A 23,394-nucleotide genomic window follows, 5' to 3' on the forward strand; every position below is an offset into this window, starting at 1 on the left:
TAATTTGAAAAAACTGCTAACGCTTTGATTCTCGCATTTTGATTATTTGTTTTTCAATTTAATTAAGATATAAAATATATTGATACCATTTGAGGTATACAGGAGTACTCGCGTTTTCGCGCAGATGTAATTTGATTCAGGTGCTGGGCGATTGATTGATGTTGTTGTTTTGGTTCAACTATTAGTGTGTTTTCTACTTCTACTTCTCGCTAGCCATCACGAATCGTGCCGCAGATGGGCCGATTGTGATGTTTGCTCCCGCAGACTGGAACTTATTGTATCTGGTCGTGCTCTGTTCTACTATTTCTTACAGCGATCATGAATCGGTACTGAAGGTGGACCGGTTATGATTTTTGCTCCCGCCGACTGGAACTGACAGTATATGGTCGTGCCTTTTTTGACACTAATAGTTGTAACGTTCCGCTCTAGGGAGACAGACACTTTCTTTTCTCTCTAGTTCACTGGATAAGGCAGCGCTGGTTGGAGCTGATTGGTCTGACTAAGCCTACTTTCTTTGCGTTATGGAATTCATGTTCTTCTCATGATTCCATCGCGCTCTTTGACGAAATGGTGGGGGTTTTTTTAGGTTTGACACGATGTGAATAATATATACAAATGTCATTCCGGCCTCGAGATTCGTTTGAATCTACTTTGACGATGTGGAGATCGCAGCCTGATATCAAATTGAGAGTACCTTTCTTTTGTAGATTACGTTGGACGTTTTGTTTAAAACGGTATCTGTAGCCATTTTTAAATTTTATGTTTTCAGAGAATTTCTTACTCGAAGGTGAGAAGCCTCAACCTGTGAAGGTTATATTAACTACTCATAGCTTCAGACTTGATTTTTGATTCTACTCGACGTTGTTTGGTTTACGTTTAGCACTTTATTAGCTTCCTTTTAGATATCCGAGTCAACGCTCTAATGGGTTCCACCTGGGGTTCCTCGCAGTCTTTAGGTGTGAACACTGCGACCAGAAGAGAATGGACTTAGAGATACCTGTCTCATGTTTTGTTTGGTCGATGTGTTTCAGCGTCTACGGTGTGGTACTATTAATTTAACCTTAAGTTGTTGCGTGAAAGGGATACAGTTAGTTTTACTGTCGCGAGTTGTTTAGAGTAATTTCGAAGATCGAACCGTGTACTCTGGAACATATGACGCTTAATAACACTTGATAGACGTTAACGTAGCTTACTAACGTAGAATATTTCATATTTACTTTTCAAATTATCTCAAATATATTAGAGCTTCCCTCTGTTTTAGGTGTCAACTATTTTGTTTGTCTTGTTGAAAGTTCTACACGCATTCTGAAGCAGCGGCTTGTGTTTTCATCTCTTGTCATATTTTTTGGACGCTAGGCTTACAGGGATTCCAACAAACAGTTATTTATTTATTTATTTTGACTAAGTGTTCTGACACTTGTTTTGGTGATATAATATTAAATGATATAAATGCTTCGGACTGGGATTCAGGACCAGTAAATTTATTCCGAAAAGAGAATTGAAATCTATTGCTAGGAATCAAAGCGCAGTTTTATCATTGTCTATGTCTACTATTAACTATTATGTTTAATATTGACTTCTATTGTTTACTATTACATACGATGATATGTTTACTATTGATACCTGTTGGTACGTTGCCTACATTGTCAAATGGCAACTTCTATTGTTACTACTTCCACTTATGAGATTATACCTGAATAACCATAGTGTGATTATCTGTTGAATGTTTTAGAAATAATTTCCGTAAGATCACCCATCTGCGGTAAATTAAGAACTGGTATTGAACTTTTACGCCATAGTTGTGGAAAGTTTTTTTGTTTTCACAAGTTAAATTCTTTTGACTGTTGCCTTTTGCTGGCAAATTCTTATCTTTGACTTAACTTAACTTGAATTAAAAAGTACTGATTACGTCTAAGTTAACTATTACTTTAGCAAATATTTATTATCTAAAATTAAACAATTAATTGTTGTCTTTTATACTGTGAAGGAGACTATTAATCTTGTTGTACGTTCTATTTGATGAACGGTTATTTGTGTAAGCAATTATTAAAGCAAATTTATTGATTACAAACTTAGACTTTAAAAATTGTGCCAGTACATCATTGTCTGGGCACTGATTAAAACTATTCGAAGAATACCATAGTAATGGGTTGTAAGATCTGATTTAATATTCCATTACTTATAAAAATGGAATGCCTTTTGTAACTACTTTTTACTACTGACTTGTATAAAAAATTTTTGCCTTACGAACCAATGCCTAAGAATTTATAGTATTTTAGCTTTTCCCCACTTTACAAATTTTTACAAATTATCATTGAAGTTATCGGTTAACATAACATGAAGAGATGTAGGGAAGATTATGCGACCGAACACCACGGAATCCGCCGCCCGACATGACGGGAACCCCGACATAACTCAATGACTTATCTCAGCCCTTCTATAACGGAGGGAATTATTTGGAAAATATTTTGTGAACTACTTCTGCGCTACCTGCCTCTACTGAATTTATACTCCTCTGCCGACCAAAGCAGAGTGGGAGTTCTACCTTTACTCACCGCACCTCCACCCAAGAGAGTTGTGCTGGCCATGTTATCCGCGCTCCGGAAGCGACACTATCTATAACCCATGCTACCACCGGACGACGCCAGGAGAATTTCCAACCTCTGGCCGGACCTTCTTTCTCGACGAGGGGGGTAATGTAACGTTATTATTCACAATCTTGTGGATAATATACGTTTTTAAACACTAGCAACATTCGATGAGGATTTTTGAGACGTCGTTAAATTGGCGGTTGTCACCGACAGGTTTTTCTGCCCCTGTGGGGGGCGCTCCCATAAGGAGTAGTGCCACCCAGCCGCTCGGTCTGACCCTGGTAGTCAATGCGCCACCGATGAAATGATGATGACCCTTGGCAAGGCTGAACAAGATATTTCATATGTTAAGTCCCGCAGTTTGCTCTGACAGGCCCCACGGCTTCTCAGAGTGAACTGTGGATGGTTAAGTCGGTCGCCACAGACCATGTAAATAAAGGTAATAGGTAATATGGTATAAGATTGAATTTTTTTTTGTAATATAATATGTGAAGGGTAATTAAATTAAATTAGATTTGGTTGTAATGATAATATAAAGTGTAAATTGTAATATAATATTCATATGTAATGCAAAGGATAAAACAGTAATAAAGGGGGACTTATGGATGGGCGTTGATGGTATGTAATAATTAAGGTAGTTAAGATGTACGTAATATTAAGGTATATAGTTCGATGTCGCTACGCGTCGCACGTACACGGCACAATAATTGTTAACATATGCTCATAGGCCTGTTGCGAAGGCTCCCATTTGTACGTATGTGCAATCACAAAGCATAGCAACACGTAGGGCAATCATCGATCCGATTATAATCACGATCCCGCGTAATTAATTTTCATAGTAAATCCGATCCTAAATATCCGCGGCTGTTCCGCGCGCGACGTTCCCAAATCGGTATCCCGGCAGCTTTCCTGCTCTGACATACGACGGCGTCTCTGTCGTATGTGTGGAAATCGATTTCGCGATCTGAATTTGCCAGCTTTGCAGAGACAGAGCCCCTCTCGCTCGCGTGTATGACGGCGTCACGCTCACGCGCGACGGGAGAATCGGATCAATGATTTTGGTCGATCAAGGAGACCACGTACTGGAATAAAGTGCGGGAAATCTTTGATCGGCGAAGTATGAGTATGTACTAAGCAATTATTACTGCCTATATGTTTGGTTGACGGAATAACATCCGTCAACTAGTCGTAAGTATGTGCCTGTGGCGACGCCGAGCTATATTAGTTGTTAATGTAAGAAAGATTGCGCGACCAGTACATTTATAAATTAGAATCAAGTAACTTCCCCGCTTGATATTGTTTAATATTAAGCTTTTATTTTGTAGTTAAATTAACAATCTACCGAGTTCATGTGCTTAGACTAACGTCAAGTAGGTATTCAGGCCGTCGGGGCGCCTCAAAGTTGGACCCCCCGACGGTAGTTGGCCGAAGGATTGATATGCGCTGTCGTAGGCCTGGTGCCACAAATATGCCAAGTTAACCACTGGCATATGACGCCTTATCATCCAGGCTAACTTTGTAGTACTCTTGTTTCTGGGTGAGAGGTACCTTCGCGCCGCTAAGGCCCGTAAAGCCGGCCGCCGCGGGAACGCCCCTCCCTCAGCCATGAAGAGCGCCACCACGCGGGGGGTGTGCTGTATCGATAGGTAATTCAACCACGAATCCGTCGATGCCGCGCACGCCTTCGTAGGTGCGTTTTTCGTGGGGCTGGCCCAGAAACAATGCGGTACTGCTACATCAATTACGCGCTCTCGGTACTAACAGGTACTCGAAGTACGTACGTGACGCGTGAGCGACGCCGCCCACCGGCGAGCGTCGACTTGCGCCTATAATTTTACTTAGTCGGCCCTTGCGTAGATGTCGCGGGTAATTAGTCATTGTACAATTTCCGCCACTCTCGTAGGGAAACCGTTAATTAATTTTGTCACCCGAAAAACGTTGAGCTAAGGGATGAAATCGGCCAGATTTGCATATAAACCCACTATTTTTAATTTCATTATCAGTCTTCGCTCGCATTTACGACCCTGAACCTGCGAAGGTCAGCGGCGTATTTTATTCTCACTTCTCCATACAAGTTTGTCAAAACTTGAGAGGAGGTACTCACCGTGGTTCGAAATACCTACCGGTCGATACCTACCTGCAAATACCTACTGTCAATCTGACAGCTCAGGTCGCGAAGTGTCAGTCAGCGACTTAGTCATTTTTTCGCGTAATTTTTATCTTTCATTATTGGACCCGGTCCTCAACCTTTTCCGTACAGTGACCCGCGCTCGTGCAATCTCGCTTGCAGCCTATAATAAATAATTAGTTAAATAAATAAATTGTGTGGTTCTATAAATAACTTTATATAATAAATTAGTATTTGATTATAAACTTTAATAAATTGACTTTTCCCGTTGTTATTGTAGTTATGGTTCAATAAATTAGAAACAATCTAGTAACCTGGTGTTTTTCAATAACTATAATAAGTGCCTACCTGTTCTTCCAAAATTTGAATGTACCTCCACTCCAGGCCCGGAGCTAGCCGAGGATTCGGAGGCCTACACGGTACTGCGCGGAGACTTTTAAGTTGGCAGCTTGCCTACGCGCGATTGAAAGGCGTACGGATTACTCTGAATATAGTTCAGTGTGGATCGCAAAGAAGGAAGGACGTTATCGAGCGGGCCGCTCGGCGAGCCAGCCAGCAAGATAACGGCCATGACTCTACGGTATTTATTGTATCGATTTTGTGTTTAAAGGACTAGATTCCTGTCTCTTAAATTTGTATTAACCTTCCCCCGGTAACTCTGGTAGTGTGGTTAGGGATTTTGGCATTGGTTTCGAACTTAAATTTGTAACCTTTATAATGTAACTTCGGCGGTGGCCGCGTTGTATTTCCGTTGTTTTTACTAGTACCAATAAATATGCTTAGTGTCCATTTTGGACCATCCTCAAATGATTTTATTATTTTTCTTGACCTGATTTGTTCCTTATATAGAAATATGCCAGGAGAGGAGTCAGGCAAGATGGCGCCCCCTGACTTTGTAATAAATTGATCATTTTTCTTAATCCTAAATGCTGAACACTGGAAGATTTATAACCAAAAGACCACGTGGAAGTCCACAACCTACGGTTTGTAGGTATTATAAACCTACGGGGATGGGATCCTCATGTTTTACCGCTGTTTTGTATTGAGCTATTCCGGATGTTTTAAGCGAAGGATCTATATCTATTTTAGCCATGGTAGATTTCTTATCGGCTTTCGTTTCACCTGATCTGCTGCTAGCTGTATATAATGCTTGTCTGTCCGAAGGAATCTTTGCAACTCCCTGGAAGAAGCAAAGACTCATGCTCATCTCTAAAGGGAAACAAGGCATACCTGGCCCTTCCTCGTATAGACCACTCTGCATGCTGGACGCAGTCGGGAAACTGCTGGAAAGACTAATCCTACAAAGACTCCAGCAATCCCTAGAAGGCGAAGAGACGGGACTATCGCCGCAACAGTATGGGTTCCGACCAGGCCGATCCACCATCGACGCGATAGCAAAGGTCGTAGCAATGATCCGGGATGCATGGCACGGAAGCGTAAAGGCCTGCAAACATTGCGTACTGATTGCCCTGGATATTAAAAATGCCTTTAACGCGGCCAATTGGGAAAGGACCGAAGGACATTGACCGAAATTGGGACCCAAGGACATCTGCTAAAACTAATAAGCAGCTATTCCTCCGATAGGGTACTAGAGTATGACAGTGCGGGCAAAAGGTGTGAGCGAAGCATCACAGCAGGGGTTCCTCAAGGTTCAGTATTAGGACCGGCCCTGTGGAATGCCAAAAACGGTACCAATACTTCGCCTAGTTGAAGAAGAAGCCATACGAAGCGTGAAGAAATGGCTGAACAATGGGGGACTCGAACTAGCCGTCCAAAAGACTGAAGCTGTCTTTTTCACAAGACGAAGAAAGCTGGCTCCCCCAACACTCGAGGTTAACGGCTTCGTGGTACCATTCTCACGATCTCTACGGTACCTCGGAGCGCAGATCGACGATAAACTACGCTTTGCGGAGCACGCGGAAAAAGCAGCTTCAAAAGCGGCGAAAGTAGGCGAAGACCTTGCCAGACTCATGCCTAACATAGGTGGGCCGAAACTCTATAGCCAAGTCGTACACTATATGGTGCCCAGATATGGGCAGAGGTTTTAGTGGGTAAAAATCCGACACTATCACCAGCCAGTTACCGCTGACTGTTGGTGGTGTCTTACGAAGATTTCCCCCCGCCAGAAAAAAAAAAAAAAAAAAAGTTAGGTTAGATTAGTGTTACCACCTATAGGTACGCAGGCGTCTACCCATAGTAAATTAATTAGTAATTAGCAGACATATAAACCTGATCTCTAACTATACGGCTTAGTAAAAACACCAAATCGCCTTCCTTGTGTAATCATATGTAAATGTTTAATTGTTCACAGGTTTAAGTCCTCCGCCCGGTATGTAAACATACTGGACGGAGCACTATATACTACAAACAAGGTAATGCGGAATGAAAGAAAGAAGTATGTAATTACCTTGTTCTGTATAAAACCTGTGATAGTATTAAGAAGAAAATGTTAGGTTTAAATTTAAATAAATAGAACGCGATAGGATGGGTGTACAGCCGATAAACTTCGTATGTGTGTGTGCGCTGTATGTTACGCGCCCAAAAAAAGGATCAGGCTATCAGAAGAAAAGGATAGATAACCTCGTAGAATCGCTAAAACTTAACTTTTCAGAAATATTCTTAGACTATTGTGCTCGTAGTAATTATATCTATCGTCTGTAATATAAATCATAAGAAAATTCGCGTGTTTAGTAAAATCTTGAAAAATCGACCGTGAGCTTCGCAGATATCTCGCCAAATGAATTAAAATCCTGACCTTTATATAGCTGTGCGGTATAGAAACAGCAGCCTAAATTGGGGCGATGCGGGGATCACATCGTCGATCGATACAGTCCCCGTCATTGCATGCGGATCTCCTCTATGAAGAAACAATGTTTTACTATTTTGTGAAAATAGTAAAATATTATTTCATATTACTATAAAGGACGTAATTTTAAGTTAAAATAAGTATTATTATAGTATGTAATCATTGATGTAAAGACAGCAGACACGTTGTACCATCGTAAAATCACAAATATTTATGCGCGGGTCGGTGGAAGTCAATCACAGGGCCTATTATCTTGTTAATAGGTACCTAGTAAGTAGTTGTAAATGCATATATTTGAAACGTCGATCAAATCATGTGTTTAATCTCGGCATAAGACAACAACCGCGAGTCGAGTGCCGGAAATAGCTATACGAATGCTCTATATAAATTCATTTAAAATCAATCGAATTACATAGACGTCATTTTATAACGTCAATACATCCATCCACGTGCACATAACATAATACCTCTTGATACTTGGTCCTTCCGACAAACGAGTAAATTCCAATTAAATAAACAAGAGATATTTCGTAGGACGAATTAACGAACAAATTAAAATCGTTGGTCATCTCTTTCTTACTTTCTCTTTCGACCAATTAGAATCAAGGGATGATCTCTATAAATACCGCAGCATCCGGGCAATAGATAATCAGTCTCCGATTATCAGTCTCTCGCCACCAAGCTCTTAAGATACTCACCTGGACCAGTTGGAAATCTCCCGTCACATCAAAGAAAATTAACTCGTCTCGCTTCCCGGAAGTACTACCACCACGTACCTTTACGTGACGATTCGGGTTTTTGAATTAAAATTAATTCCAGCCACGTTTACCTACGGGTGGAATTTTTTCGCACACATTCGTTGCAAATGAAACTCGGGTTCGCAAATACCTACGTGTCTGGCGTCGTTACTGACTAAATATAAAACTGAACTAAACATTTATAACATTAACCACTGCAACGAGAATAAAATATCCAATAAAAAAATTAAGGTTGTATGGACCTCATTAAGAAATAAATTCTTTTATTAATAAACCTCCACCGACTGAGCATTAAACTTCACGAGGTATTTATATACCTATCGTTGAAGGGGGAGTTTATTATTAGGTTCCCCCTGCGTCTGTCACCGTGTCATGGTAGGGGGGCTTCCGCTGCACCGGCAGCTTACTAAGAACAGACAACGTCTTTAACCCAAGATATAGTGGAAGGCATCGTGCTGATGGATGAGTGGCCTGTAGACGCAAAATAACAGGTTGCAAACGATCCCTCAGAGGTACCTGCCAACCCCCCCTGAGTATTCTGGCTTATCCGGCTATGCGGGGCTCTGGTCGGATGGACTTCTCTTCCCTTGCTACTCGTGGTATCAACTATGGATACTAATAAAACAAAAACGACGAGGATGTGGGAGACGGTGGACTTGCTGGAGGCAAAAGTCACGTCCTTGATGGCGTACATCAAGGGAAAAACCAACGTCCACGCCCCGATAAAGGAGGGACTAGCGGAGATCACCAATGCGGTATTGATATTGGCTGACCTCCGCAAGCATGACACGGGCACCTGCCAAGACGTGGCTGTGACTGGGCCGAAGCTAGAAACCAAGGCTACCCAGACTTCATCACTCACGGAAACTTTGTCTCCAAAAGAAGAGGAAAAGTGGCGCAAGGTCACTTCCAAGAGAACAGCCAAAGCAGAAAAGGCCAAGGAGGGGAAAAAGAATCAAGACCAAAGAGAAAATCACCAAATGGCCCTAAAGAAAAAGAAAACTCTAAACACAAGAAAGGAAAAGAAGGAAAGTCCCAGAAAGGGAAAGAAAAGTCAAGAAAAGACAAGACAACTTCCTGGACCCAGAAAGGACGCAATTGAAGTCAAAGCTGAGGGCAACGCCTCCTACGCGGAGACTCTCAGGCGCATCAGGAAGAATGTCGTTCTCCCGAATGTCGAGGTCGCAGGAATTCGACAAACCAGGAGTGGAGACTTGCTCCTGCAAATGAAAAGAGGCACAAGCCAAACCGAAGAGCTCGCAAACGCGATCACCAAGGCGCTGGGAGAAGGAGCTCAGGTGAGGAAGCTTACCCCCAGCGTCATTGTCGAAATTCGTGATATCGACGGAGCGACTGATGGCATTGAGCTGATGGATGCTTTGAAGGCTGCGTCCCCCCGAATGGCAAAGGATGCAAAAGTCATCTCTCTGAGGCCTGCCTTTAGTAGCACGCAGTTGGCGGTCGTTAGACTGCCTAGAGATGCGTCCGCAGACTTTATCAAGGGGGGGGGGGGAAATACAGATCGGCTGGGTGAACTGCCGACTAAGAACTCGGGCTCACCTCCCAAGGTGTTTCAAATGCCATGGATTTGGGCACCTCACAGCGGATTGCACAAGCCCTGAAGACAGAAGCAAGGAGTGCAATCGCTGCAGGACGGAAGGCCACAAAGCCGCAGCCTGCACAAACAAGCCCAATTGCAGGACATGCGCCAACCTCAAAAAGAGCTGCGATCACCAGACAGGGAGCAGAAACTGCGCAGCCCTCAGAGCTGCATTGTAGGACAAGAAAAAGAAAAAATGATCTGAGTCCTCCAAATTAACCTGAATGGTTGCCAGGCTGCCCAGGACCTGATGGTGCACCGGTGGTACTCAGGCTCAGGTTCGAGGTCTGCAATCTACGCGCCGACTACCCACTTACGCATCACAGGCGTTGGTTGTGATAACGGAGGCGGCTGGACATGGGTAGAGATCGAAAAGCTTAGACTTTACAGCTGCTATTTCTCTCCCAATTCTCCCATAGACGCCTTCGCAAATGACCTCAGACGTCTCGAAGATGACGTGAAAACGTCAATTCTACCTGCAATCCTTGCCGGAGACTTCAATGCAAAAGCTCCAGAATGGGGCTCATCGACAACAGACAGAAGAGGAGTCTTGCTCTCTGAGATGGTGTCTCACTTGCATTTACATGCGGCTAACATTGGAAGTCGTCACACCTTCGTCCGAGGCAGTAGCGGTTCGGTCATTGACGCCACGTTCGCGGACGAATCAGTCGTGGGGGGAATCAGAAATTGGCAAGTCCTCGACGCATACTCCCACAGCGATCACCGCTATATCAGTTTTGATCTGGAAGCGCGCTTCACCAGACCCCAACCGAATCTCGCAAACACCGGTTGGGGGGTTCGAAAGCTCAACCTGACGGCACTTGATGAGGCCGTTGCTGAAAGAAGGAGTGCGGTGCTAAGCAAATCACAGAGTGCTAGTGCTGAGGACATTACCAGCGCTCTGAACGACCTTCTACAACACAGTTGTGACGCTTCAATGCCCAGACGTAGCACCCAAAACCAGCGACGGCCAGTCTACTGGTGGAACGAAGACATTGCTGAGCTCCGCCGCAAATGCCTTTCCTCCAGACGCCGGGCTCAACGGAGACCTAGCAACGACGACCTCCAACGGAATCACCAAGACCACAGGAAGGCGACTACGGAGAGCCATCAAAGAGAGCAAGGCAAGATACTGGGCCGAGCTGTGCAGTTCGGTCAATGAAGATCCCTGGGGCATGCCTTACAAAATTGTGAGAAAGAGGCTCCGGACTGCAGTCGTAGATCCCTACCTCGAGGGCCTGGGCAATTTGGAGTCAGTAATAAGCACCCTTTCTCCACAGCACCAGCCCAGAGAAAGTTCCTGTGCTGCGATGGACGAGGTGATCAGCCCATTCTCCGAAGCAGAACTGCTTATAGCTGCCAAGCGCATAAAAACCGCGGAGGCACCAGGACCAGACTGCATTTCAAATGCGGTCATCAAACGAATCGCATTGACTGACCCTGCGCTGCTGCTGGCGGTTTTTAACACATGTCTGCGGGAAGGAACTTTCGCTTCGCCCTGGAAGAGGCAAAAACTAGTCCTTATACCAAAGGGCAAGGGGACGCCACCTGGCCCATCTTTGTACCGACCACTCTGCATGCTCGATGGAGCCGGAAAGCTGCTAGAAAGACTAATCCTTCAGCGACTCCAGGAGTCATTGGAGGACGAAGACAAAGGACTGTCACACAACCAGCACGGTTTCCGTCCTCGTCGATCTACCATCGATGCAATAGCAAAGGTAGTAGTGACAACCCGACTTGCCTGGCAAGCAAGCACGTCGTGTTGATTGCACTGGACGTCAAGAACGCTTTCAACACGGCGAATTGGGAACAAACCCTCAATGCGCTTGTCAAAATCGGCGCACCAGTGCACATCGTCAGGCTCGTCGAGAGCTACTTCACGGAGCGAGTACTCGAGTACGAGTGCATGGGCAAGAAGTGCCAACGTAATGTTTCGGCGGGTGTTCCACAGGGCTCAGTCCTTGGGCCAGCTCTGTGGAATGCGATGTGCGATGGCCTTCTTAAAATCCCCTTGCCCGGAGAAGCGACTCTGGTTGCCTCCGCCGATGACGTGGCCGTCCTCGTCACAGCCAAAACAACCCAGCTATTGCGCTCTGCTGCAGAGGAGACTCTAAGAAAAGTCAGAAGATGGCTTGACAGCAGAGGGCTCGAACTCGCTGTCCATAAAACAGAAACCGTCTTTTTCACAAGGCGTAGAAAGCTGGCGCCGCCAAAACTTGAGGTCGACGGCTTCGAGGTGCCGTTCTCCAGATCATTACGGTACCTCAGAGTGCAGATCGACGACAAGCTGCGATTCGCAGAGCACGCAGAAAAGGCGGCGTCCAAGGCAACGAGAATTGCAGAAGACCTTGCCAGGCTGATACCCAACATCGGTGGACCAAAACAAAAAAGACGGAAACTCTACTCCGAAGTGGTCCACTCCGTCCTCCTATACGGCGCCCCAATACGGGCCGATGCCACGAGATACTACTGTCCGGATTGTGATGTAGGGTTGTGTATTGAATGTTTCAAAATTTACCATACCAAAAAAACTTATTAAATTATTTCCGTAAAATTTAAAACATTGTAAACCTACATATCTGTTGTGATAAAATGTAAAAAAAAACATGTAAAAAAAATTATAATAAAATGTTAAAAGATAATTTGACATTTTTCATAAAATTTCAAACATTGTAAAAAAGTGTTAATTTAATGTGAAAAAAAGTAAAACAAATGTAAAAATATTTTTTTAATAAATTGTTTAAAAAAATATCTGACAATTTTTAAACACTCTTCCTCACCAAAATCTAACTGGTAGTGGTTAAACAGCAAATACACAAAGAAATCTTTAAATTTACATAGACACAATCCACTGAGAATTAGATCATTTCATTACTTAATATGTCTTGCGAGACACCACAGATGCCTGTACACTATTCACGACAGCTTCAGTGGATTGTGGGATATTTTCTCAGCTAAATTTGATCCTAGCAAAAAGAATATACCTACTGATCGCCACAAGTTGGATAAATGCTTTCGCAATATAAATCGCAGGAAATTGTTTTACATAATCGATTCAGGTTGAAAATCTGCTACATGACCGTTAAATCCATTTAATAAATAGAATTTGCTGAATGAACAATTGGAAATTAATCATTTCAAAATCAATAAACCGATAACAAAAATTAATACACATATGTGAGACACGGCTCAGGGAAAAACATACATTCGAGACATTACAATCATAATCTTGTCAACTTTTACTTGCCCTGATACAATCGGCATTCGATAAGATAACGCCAGGATTGTCAACGGCAGTAGTGGAAGTCCTCGATCACCACATAACTAGCATTTCTTGAAATATGAGGAATCCAGAATCTTTCCATCTTCACTCATCACCTCCAGGAAGTGCTGCAGTATACAAGCAGAACAGCAAATTCATTCTAGAAAAGACATAAAAAAGATTATGTTGAAATATGCTTGCATTTTATGACGGATGCTGATGGTAATAGTGTGAATTTTGCTGCAAATGAATCTGCAACACAAAACAATGTGAAAATGAATCATTAGTCTCCATAGTATTATTTATCAGGTGCCAGCCGCTCTCTAGCATCTCCGTGGACACCGTCCAAATGCTCTGGGCATAACAATCGACCTCTGACCGTTTGGTCTGGTATCCAGGATTCCCCTGTCCCTACTATCCATTTTTAGTATACGACCCGCCCATCGGAGCTTACCAATGAATACGGCGATACATTCTTCTTGGAAGAGATTGTAAAGCTCCAGGTTATTCCTAATACGCCATTCTATTACCATATATTCTACAAAGCACCTTCCTTTCGAATATATCAAGTACACGCTTATCAGCCATGGTGAGAATCCAACTTTCCGATCCACGTACGTCAGTACATATTGGTCGGATCAGTGTCTTGTTCATCTGAATCCTTGTATGACGGAAGAGGATTCGATTTATTTTGTACACTAAAGTAGCATAGGTTTACTGCTATAACTCTTCCGTTTTATTTCCTCGCTTATGACATTCTTGTCGATTATCAGGGAACCGATGTAACAAAACTATTGACAAACTCGAAGAGGTAGTAAATAATTCAGAGATCTTAAGGCCATGCATTAGTTGAGGCACGGTCTAAAAAGATCGTTGCTAGGCGATGTGTGGATTGCGGGTCGCGGGTGCTAAAGACGCCTGTCAAACGAAATATTATTTCTCATATAAATCCAACATACGTCCATTTTATGTTCTGTTTATTATTCTATTAGTAACAATAATAATATATTCATTGACATGTTTTCTTTTTAAAGTAAATGGGTAACGTTTTTAGTCATCTTTACACGATTTTAGAATTAATTGGCCCGTCGCCATCACGCAGCAAAGTGACGTATGTCTGACTCGACGTTCTCTCAATGAATGCGAAGCGAGTACAAAATTTCGTCGCGCGTACAGTTGAAAATTATTTGGCGTTTCACTGATGCGTCACCTTAAGAGATTTTTTTTATTTGGTCTAAAAGAAATTAGAATTGCTCAAATAAATGCAACTACAGGCGGACCTCGAATTACGAACGTTCGACTTTCGCACAATTCGCTATTTCGCACATTTCAAAAAAAACCTTTTTTTAAAACGTCGCGTTGGCCGTGGGGTTAAGACATAATAAGATTTATAAACAAGAGTGAGAAACAGAAAAACTGCAGTGTTGATAGGTACGAACAAAGAGAAATCAAGGACTTATAAACTTCGCACGACGTTCTGATTGCGGTGAATCTTTTTCTTCAATCGGACGTTCGTATGATACAAATAGGTCTACTACTATATCGCACCCCCAGTAAAATACTGTAGTAAGTCGAAAATTGGCATTTTGCAGGAGAGCCATTTGAAGTTTCAAATATTCTTTGTAAATACAGGAAAAGTCTGAATGTAAAAATTATTACTCATTTTTACGGAAAAACATGATCTATTTTCAACTGTATTCATCATTTTTCTCTAAAACATATACAAACGGAGATATTTGAATATTTCTGAGTTACGACTGTATTTTATTAGGATATTTGACAATTTCATGGTAAAATTTGAATCAACTCAATACTTTCTATGAAAATTTCCCTACCATCACTCTAATAATTTCAACTAATTTGTTGGGCACTGTAAAGGAAGGTTTTCAAAATATTAAGTTATGGTACAATCTTTAAAGATTTATTGAAAAAAAAAGAAAAATACAATTATTAGTTCAAAACAACAAAAAAATACTTAATTATTTAATTTAATGCGAAAATAATTTTTTTACATACGATTTTTAATTTTTAAACATCACTTGGAAGAGAAGCAAAAAATCATAATAAAATTCACGATGTTTAGCGGTCCAGAGGAAAGCAAATCCTTCTTTTTAATTGTCGTTATTTTTGGCCACTCTTGATATGCTTTGGATATATTGAGACCATCCATTGGTAACGGTTTGCCTATTTGCTGTTGTCGAACATTCAATTTCCTACATTCTTCATGATAACTGGTTTTAAAAAAAATAATGTATGGATAGTCTCTGTCTACTTTTATAACTTTAATCTTCTGCCACAAAACTTTTTCTCCATTTTCATCCGTGTTGTAATTTTTACCGATTTCATCTGCTAGTTTTTTCATGTTGAGAAAATTATTTGTCGTCATGGGTTTAACTATGTATGGTTGTCCTGTTTTCTTACTTGTTTGTACAATGGTAATCATTTGGCTGGGCACAAATATTGGTCCACTTTTTAGAGCCCTGGTTTTCTGCTGCTCAATTGTAGAATGGACGATATCGCCTTCATTTTGTTTATGCCCGGTGACCAAAAACTTATGAGAGATCGTTGTATTTTTTTGTGAATTCCCGGTGGCATATAAATACATTGCAGCAATGTATTTATTTTTATTCTGCCCGGCATAATTGTCACTGTAAAAAATAAAATGCTCATTGTGGTGATATTTTTTACATGCATTGTAATCGAGTACACAGCTACCAATTTTATTGGATCCTCATGCAGCTTGACTCTCGTCCCACATGTATCAGTTTGCAATATTTTCAGTGATATTATAGACTGTACGATTGTACATTGCCAAACTTTCGTTTATAATAGAAAGTTGACACATTTCCGCAAGGAAGCGGTAAAACAGCCTGCAAATCATATACAGCTACATTAATGACGCTATTTTGGCCATTAGTTCGGGACTCTGCTACGTCTTTGATCTTTTCATCCCTTGCCTCTTTTTTCCAGGTTGATGTGTCTCATATTTTTCTTGAAGTTGTTTTTTTTCATCTGATGGTGAAGAATTATTGTATAGGTCGCATTCAACGCACAAATCTTTTTTTAGGCTTAAAGAAGCCAATATTAAATTCGTCATTAAATATAGATGCGTATAATAGTGTTCTTTTCCAAATGGCATATTGCTGTCAGCTTGTTGTTTTTTGTATAACCGATACATTTCAGCAATTGTTAATTTACCATCTAAATACAATTTGGACGTCTGTGCACGCAAATAATGTTACTCGATCACTGGGAAAGACTTAATGTGAGCTCTTATATAATTTTTTTAAACATCACTAATTTTTTTGTGATTTTTGTGATCTCTTTGTTCTGGAATTGGCGTTCCGGAAAGAAGATCTCTTGTTTTCCATGCAGTGGAGCAGTACCTTTCACTCACCCCAAATGTGTTGATAAAGTATTTTTTGCATACTTCTTGTATTTTACTTCCATTTAATTGTTGATAACAAAAATTGTTGCCTCTGCTGCTTCCAGTTTTTTTTGTTTGAATACTTTGGAACAATAATATCCATGCAATTAGTGAGAAAATTACGCTGTATCTCAAGATTTTCCTGTAGTAACAGAGTTACAACAGTATTTTTTTGAAAAGTACTGTTTTAGTTTTTTAGAAAGCTTCTTGTAAAATACTGTCGTAACTTAGTTACAACACTATTTTATTATCTATTCAACAGTTTTCGGAAAGTAATGTACTGTATTAAGTGCTTTCTCTCCGACACTATTTGAGTTTGAGATACGATAGCAAAATAGCAAAAAAAAATACGAATCCAACCACATCCATAACTCGAAAACGCCCATTTCAGACTTACGACAGTATTTTACTGGGGGTGCGATATTATGTTCAATTTTGAAAAATAAAATAAAAATTAAGGAATACGTTCAAAATTGTGGAAATATATCTTTAAAGGTTGTTTCCAAAAGACACGGCATAGTTATGGATGAAATGGAAAAGTATTTGTCATCATGGATCGACGACCAACATCAAAAAGATGTCCCTCTGAATATTTCAATTATTCAAGCGAAGGCTCTTAGTTTGCACAGAGATTGGAAGGCTAGATTAAAAGAAGATTCTAACACAATTTTCAAGCAAGTAACGGTTGGTTTATATTAAATTCACTGGAGAATCGGCTGATTTTTGCGGAGAATTTATTTCCTCATTATCCAAAATTATTGAAGATGGAGAATATTCCTCTAGCCAAATATTTAATGTAGATGACACAGGTTTATTTTGGAAAAAATGCCTAGTCGTACATTCTTATCTAAGGAAGAATCAGTTGCCCCTGGGCATAAACTTTCTAAAAACCGATTGACATTGCTTCTTCGTGGAAACTTGGCTGGTGATTTAAAATTGATGCCAATGTTAATTTATCAACCAGAAAATACCAGGGCATTGAAAGGGAAGGATAAAGAATTGTATCCAGTAATCAAATAAAGATAAAAAAAATCTGGGTTTACTGCGTTAATATTAAAAGATTGGTTCACTTTACATTTCGTGCCAGCAGTTAAGCAATATTGTAAAGTTAATAATTTACCACTTAAAATAAGAAAAAGAATAGTGGCAAACAGTTAACTCTTGATAACTTTTTAAGGGAAACATCCGCAAACCCCACTTAAACATGTCTCTTAAACATCTTATATTTACTTGATAAATACATATTTCAAAATACACACAATTTAATTTTTTTTTACTTCCCTCTACTTTCGAACATTCAACATTCGCACACCTTTTCAGGAACCAATTATGTGCGAAAGTCGAGGTCCTCCTGTACTATATTATATTCCCTTTTGAATTAATGATTAATTTCACAAGGGGTTATTTGTTTTTATGACACACTGAAGAAATTAATGATGTCTCTATAGAATTGCATTGGGAATTAATTCAAGCCTTGAAATTTTCTGTTGTTTCCACATGGAACTAAAACATCGATATCGTCTCCGCAGTGGATAATATCAATTTCAAAAGACATACGAGATAGCCACATTTCTAAGTAGTCATTATCCTCGCATATTAGGAAACCGACAACGAGGGGGTTATCAAGTGATTACAAAACATTTTCTTTCCTTCAGGACATTGTTTTCCCACTTGGCATGATAAATGGCTTACCTGCTTAGAAGTAAACATGAGTCAGCAATTCTCAGAATGGTTTGATCAATCGCTGATGTCACTATCGCTAGCTCCGTCAGCGTGCTGGTTCTGAGATTTGAGTCTGGCAGCAAGTTCCTTGGCGGGGTTGAAGACTCCCGCAGTCTGCGCATTGCAGATAAAGCAGCGAGTGGACTTCTTGTAGTTGGACAGAGCGCACGTCTCACAGAAGTAATGCTTGCATCTGTAAAACACAAGATTTAATTTAGAAAATCATTCTTCAATCTTGTAAATCTCATAAATTCAAAACGGCTATTTTAGCAGGAGGTAGTAAAATGTCTAACTTCAGTTTTCAATAGTTCAAAATTTAAAAAACTAAAATAGATATGTATTTGTGTGGGGGTAAACTACATTCTTTATATGATTTTAAATTTTATGGACATGCAAGTATTACCACAGAGAAGAAAATATTCGACGACACGATGAAATTCAAATTTTTTACCAAAATGGGATTTATTAAAAGATGTTGAAAACAAACCTTCTATAGTGATGGAACCTAAATGTATGAAATTGTTTCCTCTTCGCTATAAGCATAGGAACTGAATCGCTTACACGGGGTTCCAACACTTTCTTACTATTACAGATAGTGATCCGTTCGGATAGATTGGTTCAATTAAATCATTTGTTTCCGTATTAATAAAACAAAAAAAAATTGGGTGTCCTGTAAACATATTGTGCAAATTAACACAAATAATCAAAAGTCTTTATGAAATACACATAAATTAGTGTTTTAACAAATATGTTAGTGATGACACATTAAAATTTTATTTTTTAAAATTTCCAATTTAGATATACAGAAATCTTAAGACACGACACTATCTAATGGAAATATGTTCGCACCGTGACGCAAGTAGCAGGGTAATCCGAAATATGACTTCTATAAACGTTGTGTCGTATTACGTTTCACAGTACAGGACGTCAATGAACATCTCACAAAATATGGCGTTTATTTATAGACGTTATGTGTCGTATTACGTTTCACAGTACAGGACGTCAATGACCATCTTACAAAATATGGCGTTTATTTATAGACGTTATGTCCACGAATGTGTTAAATATAATACATTTCACCGTTACGCCTTCAAACCAATTACATACTTATTTCAAATGAGATGATTCGTTCTATGTGCTTCCAATCATGTGGTTGTAGGTTGCGATAGGGCAAGGAGAAAATAGGCTCTAGGTAGCGAACGTGTGATTTATATCGAGGCTGTACTGCGTACAATGTGATACGGTCGTCATTCACAAACGACCCGCGCCTACTCTTTGCTCAATGTGATCCAGATGAGCCAAAAGGTTGGACAATTATTAAACATTTAGTAAGAAGAATAATACTGACTTGGTGACGATGGGGTCCTTGAAAGTATCCCGGCAGATAAAGCACTTGAAGGGCATAGAGTCCTCATCGCTGTCAATCTCATACTTGGCATCGTCCTCCTGATCTTGGTCTCTGGAGGAGTGCTGCGCCTCCTGCCGCTCCAGTTGCCATCCGTGCTTGTAATCACCGCGGTCGTGCAGGAACTTACAACTGTCTGGAGCGCAATCAATAACAATTAAAGGCTACCCAACAGCCAATGATGTTATTTTTGGAACATTATTAGTGTGGCAGATTTGGAAACGAAAGCATTTACATTTTGAATGTTGGTTGATTGGAGTTGAATCCATAGGCATACATCAATTAATACTACATCATACCCGTTACTGGTCTACGGAGACGAAGCCTGTATGATAAAGGTACGGATCATAAGAAGAGGCTTTCGAGATGACGCTGTATCGGTGTACCATGAAGATATCTTGTGCTGATCACATTACCAATAAGCCAAGAGAACTTTGAGCAATCATGAAGCGCAAACTAGCTATACTTCAGCCACATTTTCCACAATCAGGAAGTATGATTTATTCCAACTCATAATGCTGAGAAAGGTAGAAGAAAGCAGTTGTATAACATGTCGAAAAAAATTCTATTGGCTACACAACATTCGTGAGTGGCTCAATGTCCAAGACGTAGGGATGTGATACGACTGGTCCAGGAACGGGATTTATACTGCAATTTGGAAGCAAAATGATGTATTTCGACTGCTTAATCTGCAAACCGGCTAACTCCATTTGGGCAAATTGTTCAGGAAGGAGAAAAAACATAATAATTTATTTAACAAGCGAGCAGAATTTAACAATTATATGACAATAACAAATATATTAACACTTTATAATCGGGCGCCTGGAACAATAGACACTATCCTGTGGCGGGCGTTTTTCACGATTAGCGCAAAAATATATTGCTTTCTTAAAATTGACACAACTTCTAAACCAAACAATATTTTCGATTGAAATTTTCAAAGAAATCACATGTGACATTTGATTATTAAAAATAAATTATAAATACTTTGATTACATCATAACTTCACTATATTTCTAAGCTGAATATAAAAACCTGATATCAATTTAGTAAATGGCACTCAATATTAAAGTTTACAATCGCTGGGTGTGTGAAATCTGATCGCGTAAATATTTGAGAAATACGAGTCGCCTAAATGCTGTTGGTGAACATTCAGTGTATAATAACTCATGAGTTTTATTGCTTCTTGTCAAAAAAAAGTCTTTGGCGGTTGCCGCGCCTAATTTGAAAAAACCATTCAACTTATGAATCATAGTATTTATTCTTTCAAAGAATCAATACACTTTATATGTTGATAATCAAGCGAGCGATATGAAAAATAGTCCCGACACGTGAAACGACTCAAACTGAACTAGAGATTGAGATAGCAAAACAAATCTATACAACAGTTAATTCTTTGTTTACTCTTATAATCTAGCGAAGAAGTAGAACTAACGATAATTAGGTGCGGGGTTTTATTTCACGCCGATATACAAACCTGTGAAAAGCCGTTTCCCGCAAACAACCGACAGTCAACAAAAACGACTTTTTCCGTGTTCCGCATTCGACTGACAATCCACGAAAAACGGCATTTGCCGTTTTCCGACGAAGAATGAGAATGCCAAGAAGATGAAAATACACTTAGTTTTTTTTTTACAAATAAGCTGGATTATAAATTAACACACTATTTTAGCTTCCCTTTTATACATAAAGAAAATTTATATAAAGAGCAGAGTTGTTCCATTTACTATATTGAAAATTTGACACCTACAGTTGGCTGTGAAGAACGATAACACATTTATGTATAGGTTTAGGAGTTTGAAATTTCATGTGAGCATAGAAAACATGCTTTATAACAAAATGCACTCAAAATCTCATTTTTGGTGAATAGTGCAGTTGGGTGGTTTGCAAATTAAGCAATCGATTTGTCGATTGTTCATTGAAATATTCTCAAAATATCTGCGCAGGGCAACAGGCATGATCTGAACAATATTGTATGCAATGAAAACCCTCGCCTACTCCCTGCACAAGGAAAGATACCAGATCTGCACCAATTTCTTACCTCCAAATCCACAAAATCCAGTCTCCTTGTAATCCTTACAGATGTCCGGTTGGTAGTCCCACCTGAAAATAGATATACCCGATTTTAAAATTATGAAAAAAAGGGTTTTTTTTATAGATCATGACTAAAAACAGTGACAAGTTATGCCGACATCCCCATCTTAACTTAAATCTCATTTACATCACTATGCTCATACTGACTCAACGATTCACTCAATGTCAACATTAAAAAGCAAGTAACGATTTGGGTTCCTTGACGCTTGTGGTTCAAATATATTATGATGCATGTTGCATACAATCACCTGATGTCACAGTAAGCTGCCACTACGAGGAAAATGTGTATAACGTCGTTTTTCTTGGGGTTAAAAATGTTATCAAACTGATGCTCCCATCCCGTAGCACATTTTGAACTTTTAAACGAACATGGTCAGTTGGCAAAATCACCAAAAAAGTGAGGTCACCTCACGCGTACCGCACTGCATCGACACCCGCATGACTGAATGAACGTTTTTTTATCATTTTCTACATGCCTACACAGTTTCTACTCATGTGAAAGTGGCATGTTTTTTGTTTTTAGCGGTTGGCACTGTAGCGGCAGAATAATAACGATCAAATTCATCCGTTGTTTAAGATATCAAGTTACTCTACAATTATACATTCCCACCGAATTTATTTTCTAGTAAACAACTGACCAAGTCGGTCAGCAAAATCAGAGACGGTGTAGTATTACAATACTTTATTAGTATTACGGGTATGAGCTGATTAATCACTTTTCATGTATTATATTTTTGTATGACTATAATAATAAATAATATTTCTTTTCGCTATTCAATTTAAAACGCTGATTTTATATTTAGTTTAATATGATTATGTAACAGAATTTAATGCTAATGTACTAACTTTTATTGTATAAATAACGAAGAGCAATTTATCTCAATGTCACTCGAATCAGAGTACTTAGCTAGTAACTATCATGTATAATATACTATTGTACCGATACGCTGCTAATAAATCTCACCCCGCTACATCGTAGACTTCGTCATTATCATCATCCTCTACCTACACATCGAACACCACACACACGAATGACCCCCAACAGTGGCGACCAACAGCCAACAGCACTATGCATTTTCTATAAAAATGTTGCCTATTATCTATGATCTGAAGGTTGGGCTCTGTTCAAAATATTATCCATGGATGCAATATCGCAAGTAATTTTAACATACGCACACGTAACTGTTAAAATTAATTAAATTAGCATGAATGAATAAAAATTCAAAATACTAATACATTAGAGTTGGCATTCTGTTGGTGATCATTCAAAATATTCTGGAGAATGACAAAACCATAGACTAAATTTGTCGCCATGACAGTACACGACGTGCATCATAATGTATTTGAAGCATTATTCACCATCAGTTTATATTCATAACATGTGTTGCCAGTGTTAAATAAATTATAAGTAAACCAAAAAAACATCTTTTTATCAGCTTGGTGGCTACATCCCAAACAATCTTATGTTATACTTAAATACTTCAAATGTCACCGCAAATTATTGAAAATTATATTTTATATTACATACTATCATTTGTTTCTTAGTATCGACAGACCACTCCCGACACTCAGTGTTTACACAAAAACCAACAAATTTCATT

The 23,394-nt window shown here is 39.8% G+C and overlaps 2 protein-coding genes across 4 annotated transcripts in view; one reads left to right on the forward strand and one right to left on the reverse strand.

Moving 5' to 3' along the window:
• Positions 1 to 23,394, reverse strand: part of mdlc (RING finger protein mdlc) — a 77,774-nt gene that overhangs the window by 44,577 nt on the left and 9,803 nt on the right. For 2 of the 3 annotated variants that reach the window (XM_085942654.1, XM_085942652.1), the window contains exons 5-7: positions 21,741 to 21,802; positions 19,643 to 19,835; positions 18,265 to 18,487 (exon numbers count right to left, since the gene is read on the reverse strand). In XM_085942654.1, the coding sequence (XP_085798780.1) occupies positions 18,310 to 18,487; positions 19,643 to 19,835; positions 21,741 to 21,802 (433 nt within the window). In that variant the 3' untranslated portion in view covers positions 18,265 to 18,309. Of the gene's footprint in view, positions 1 to 12,592; positions 13,306 to 18,264; positions 18,488 to 19,642; positions 19,836 to 21,740; positions 21,803 to 23,394 lie in introns of those variants that run through there. The other variant, XM_085942651.1, reaches the window with a different exon arrangement.
• Positions 10,134 to 11,045, forward strand: LOC147074776 (uncharacterized). The gene has a single exon (XM_085943248.1). The coding sequence runs from the start codon at positions 10,134 to 10,136 to the stop codon at positions 11,043 to 11,045; it is 912 nt and encodes a 303-aa protein (XP_085799374.1).

The sequence above is a fragment of the Rhyacophila brunnea genome, unplaced genomic scaffold (assembly GCF_057557595.1).
Source record: "Rhyacophila brunnea isolate RB1 unplaced genomic scaffold, BYU_Rbru_1.0 scaffold_15, whole genome shotgun sequence".
Classification (NCBI taxonomy): domain Eukaryota; kingdom Metazoa; phylum Arthropoda; class Insecta; order Trichoptera; family Rhyacophilidae; genus Rhyacophila; species Rhyacophila brunnea.

Excerpts from the sequence above, each read along its gene's own strand:
- LOC147074776 (XM_085943248.1), top strand. The coding sequence starts at position 10,134 with ATGGTGCACCGGTGGTACTCAGGCTCAGGTTCGAGGTCTGCAATCTAC.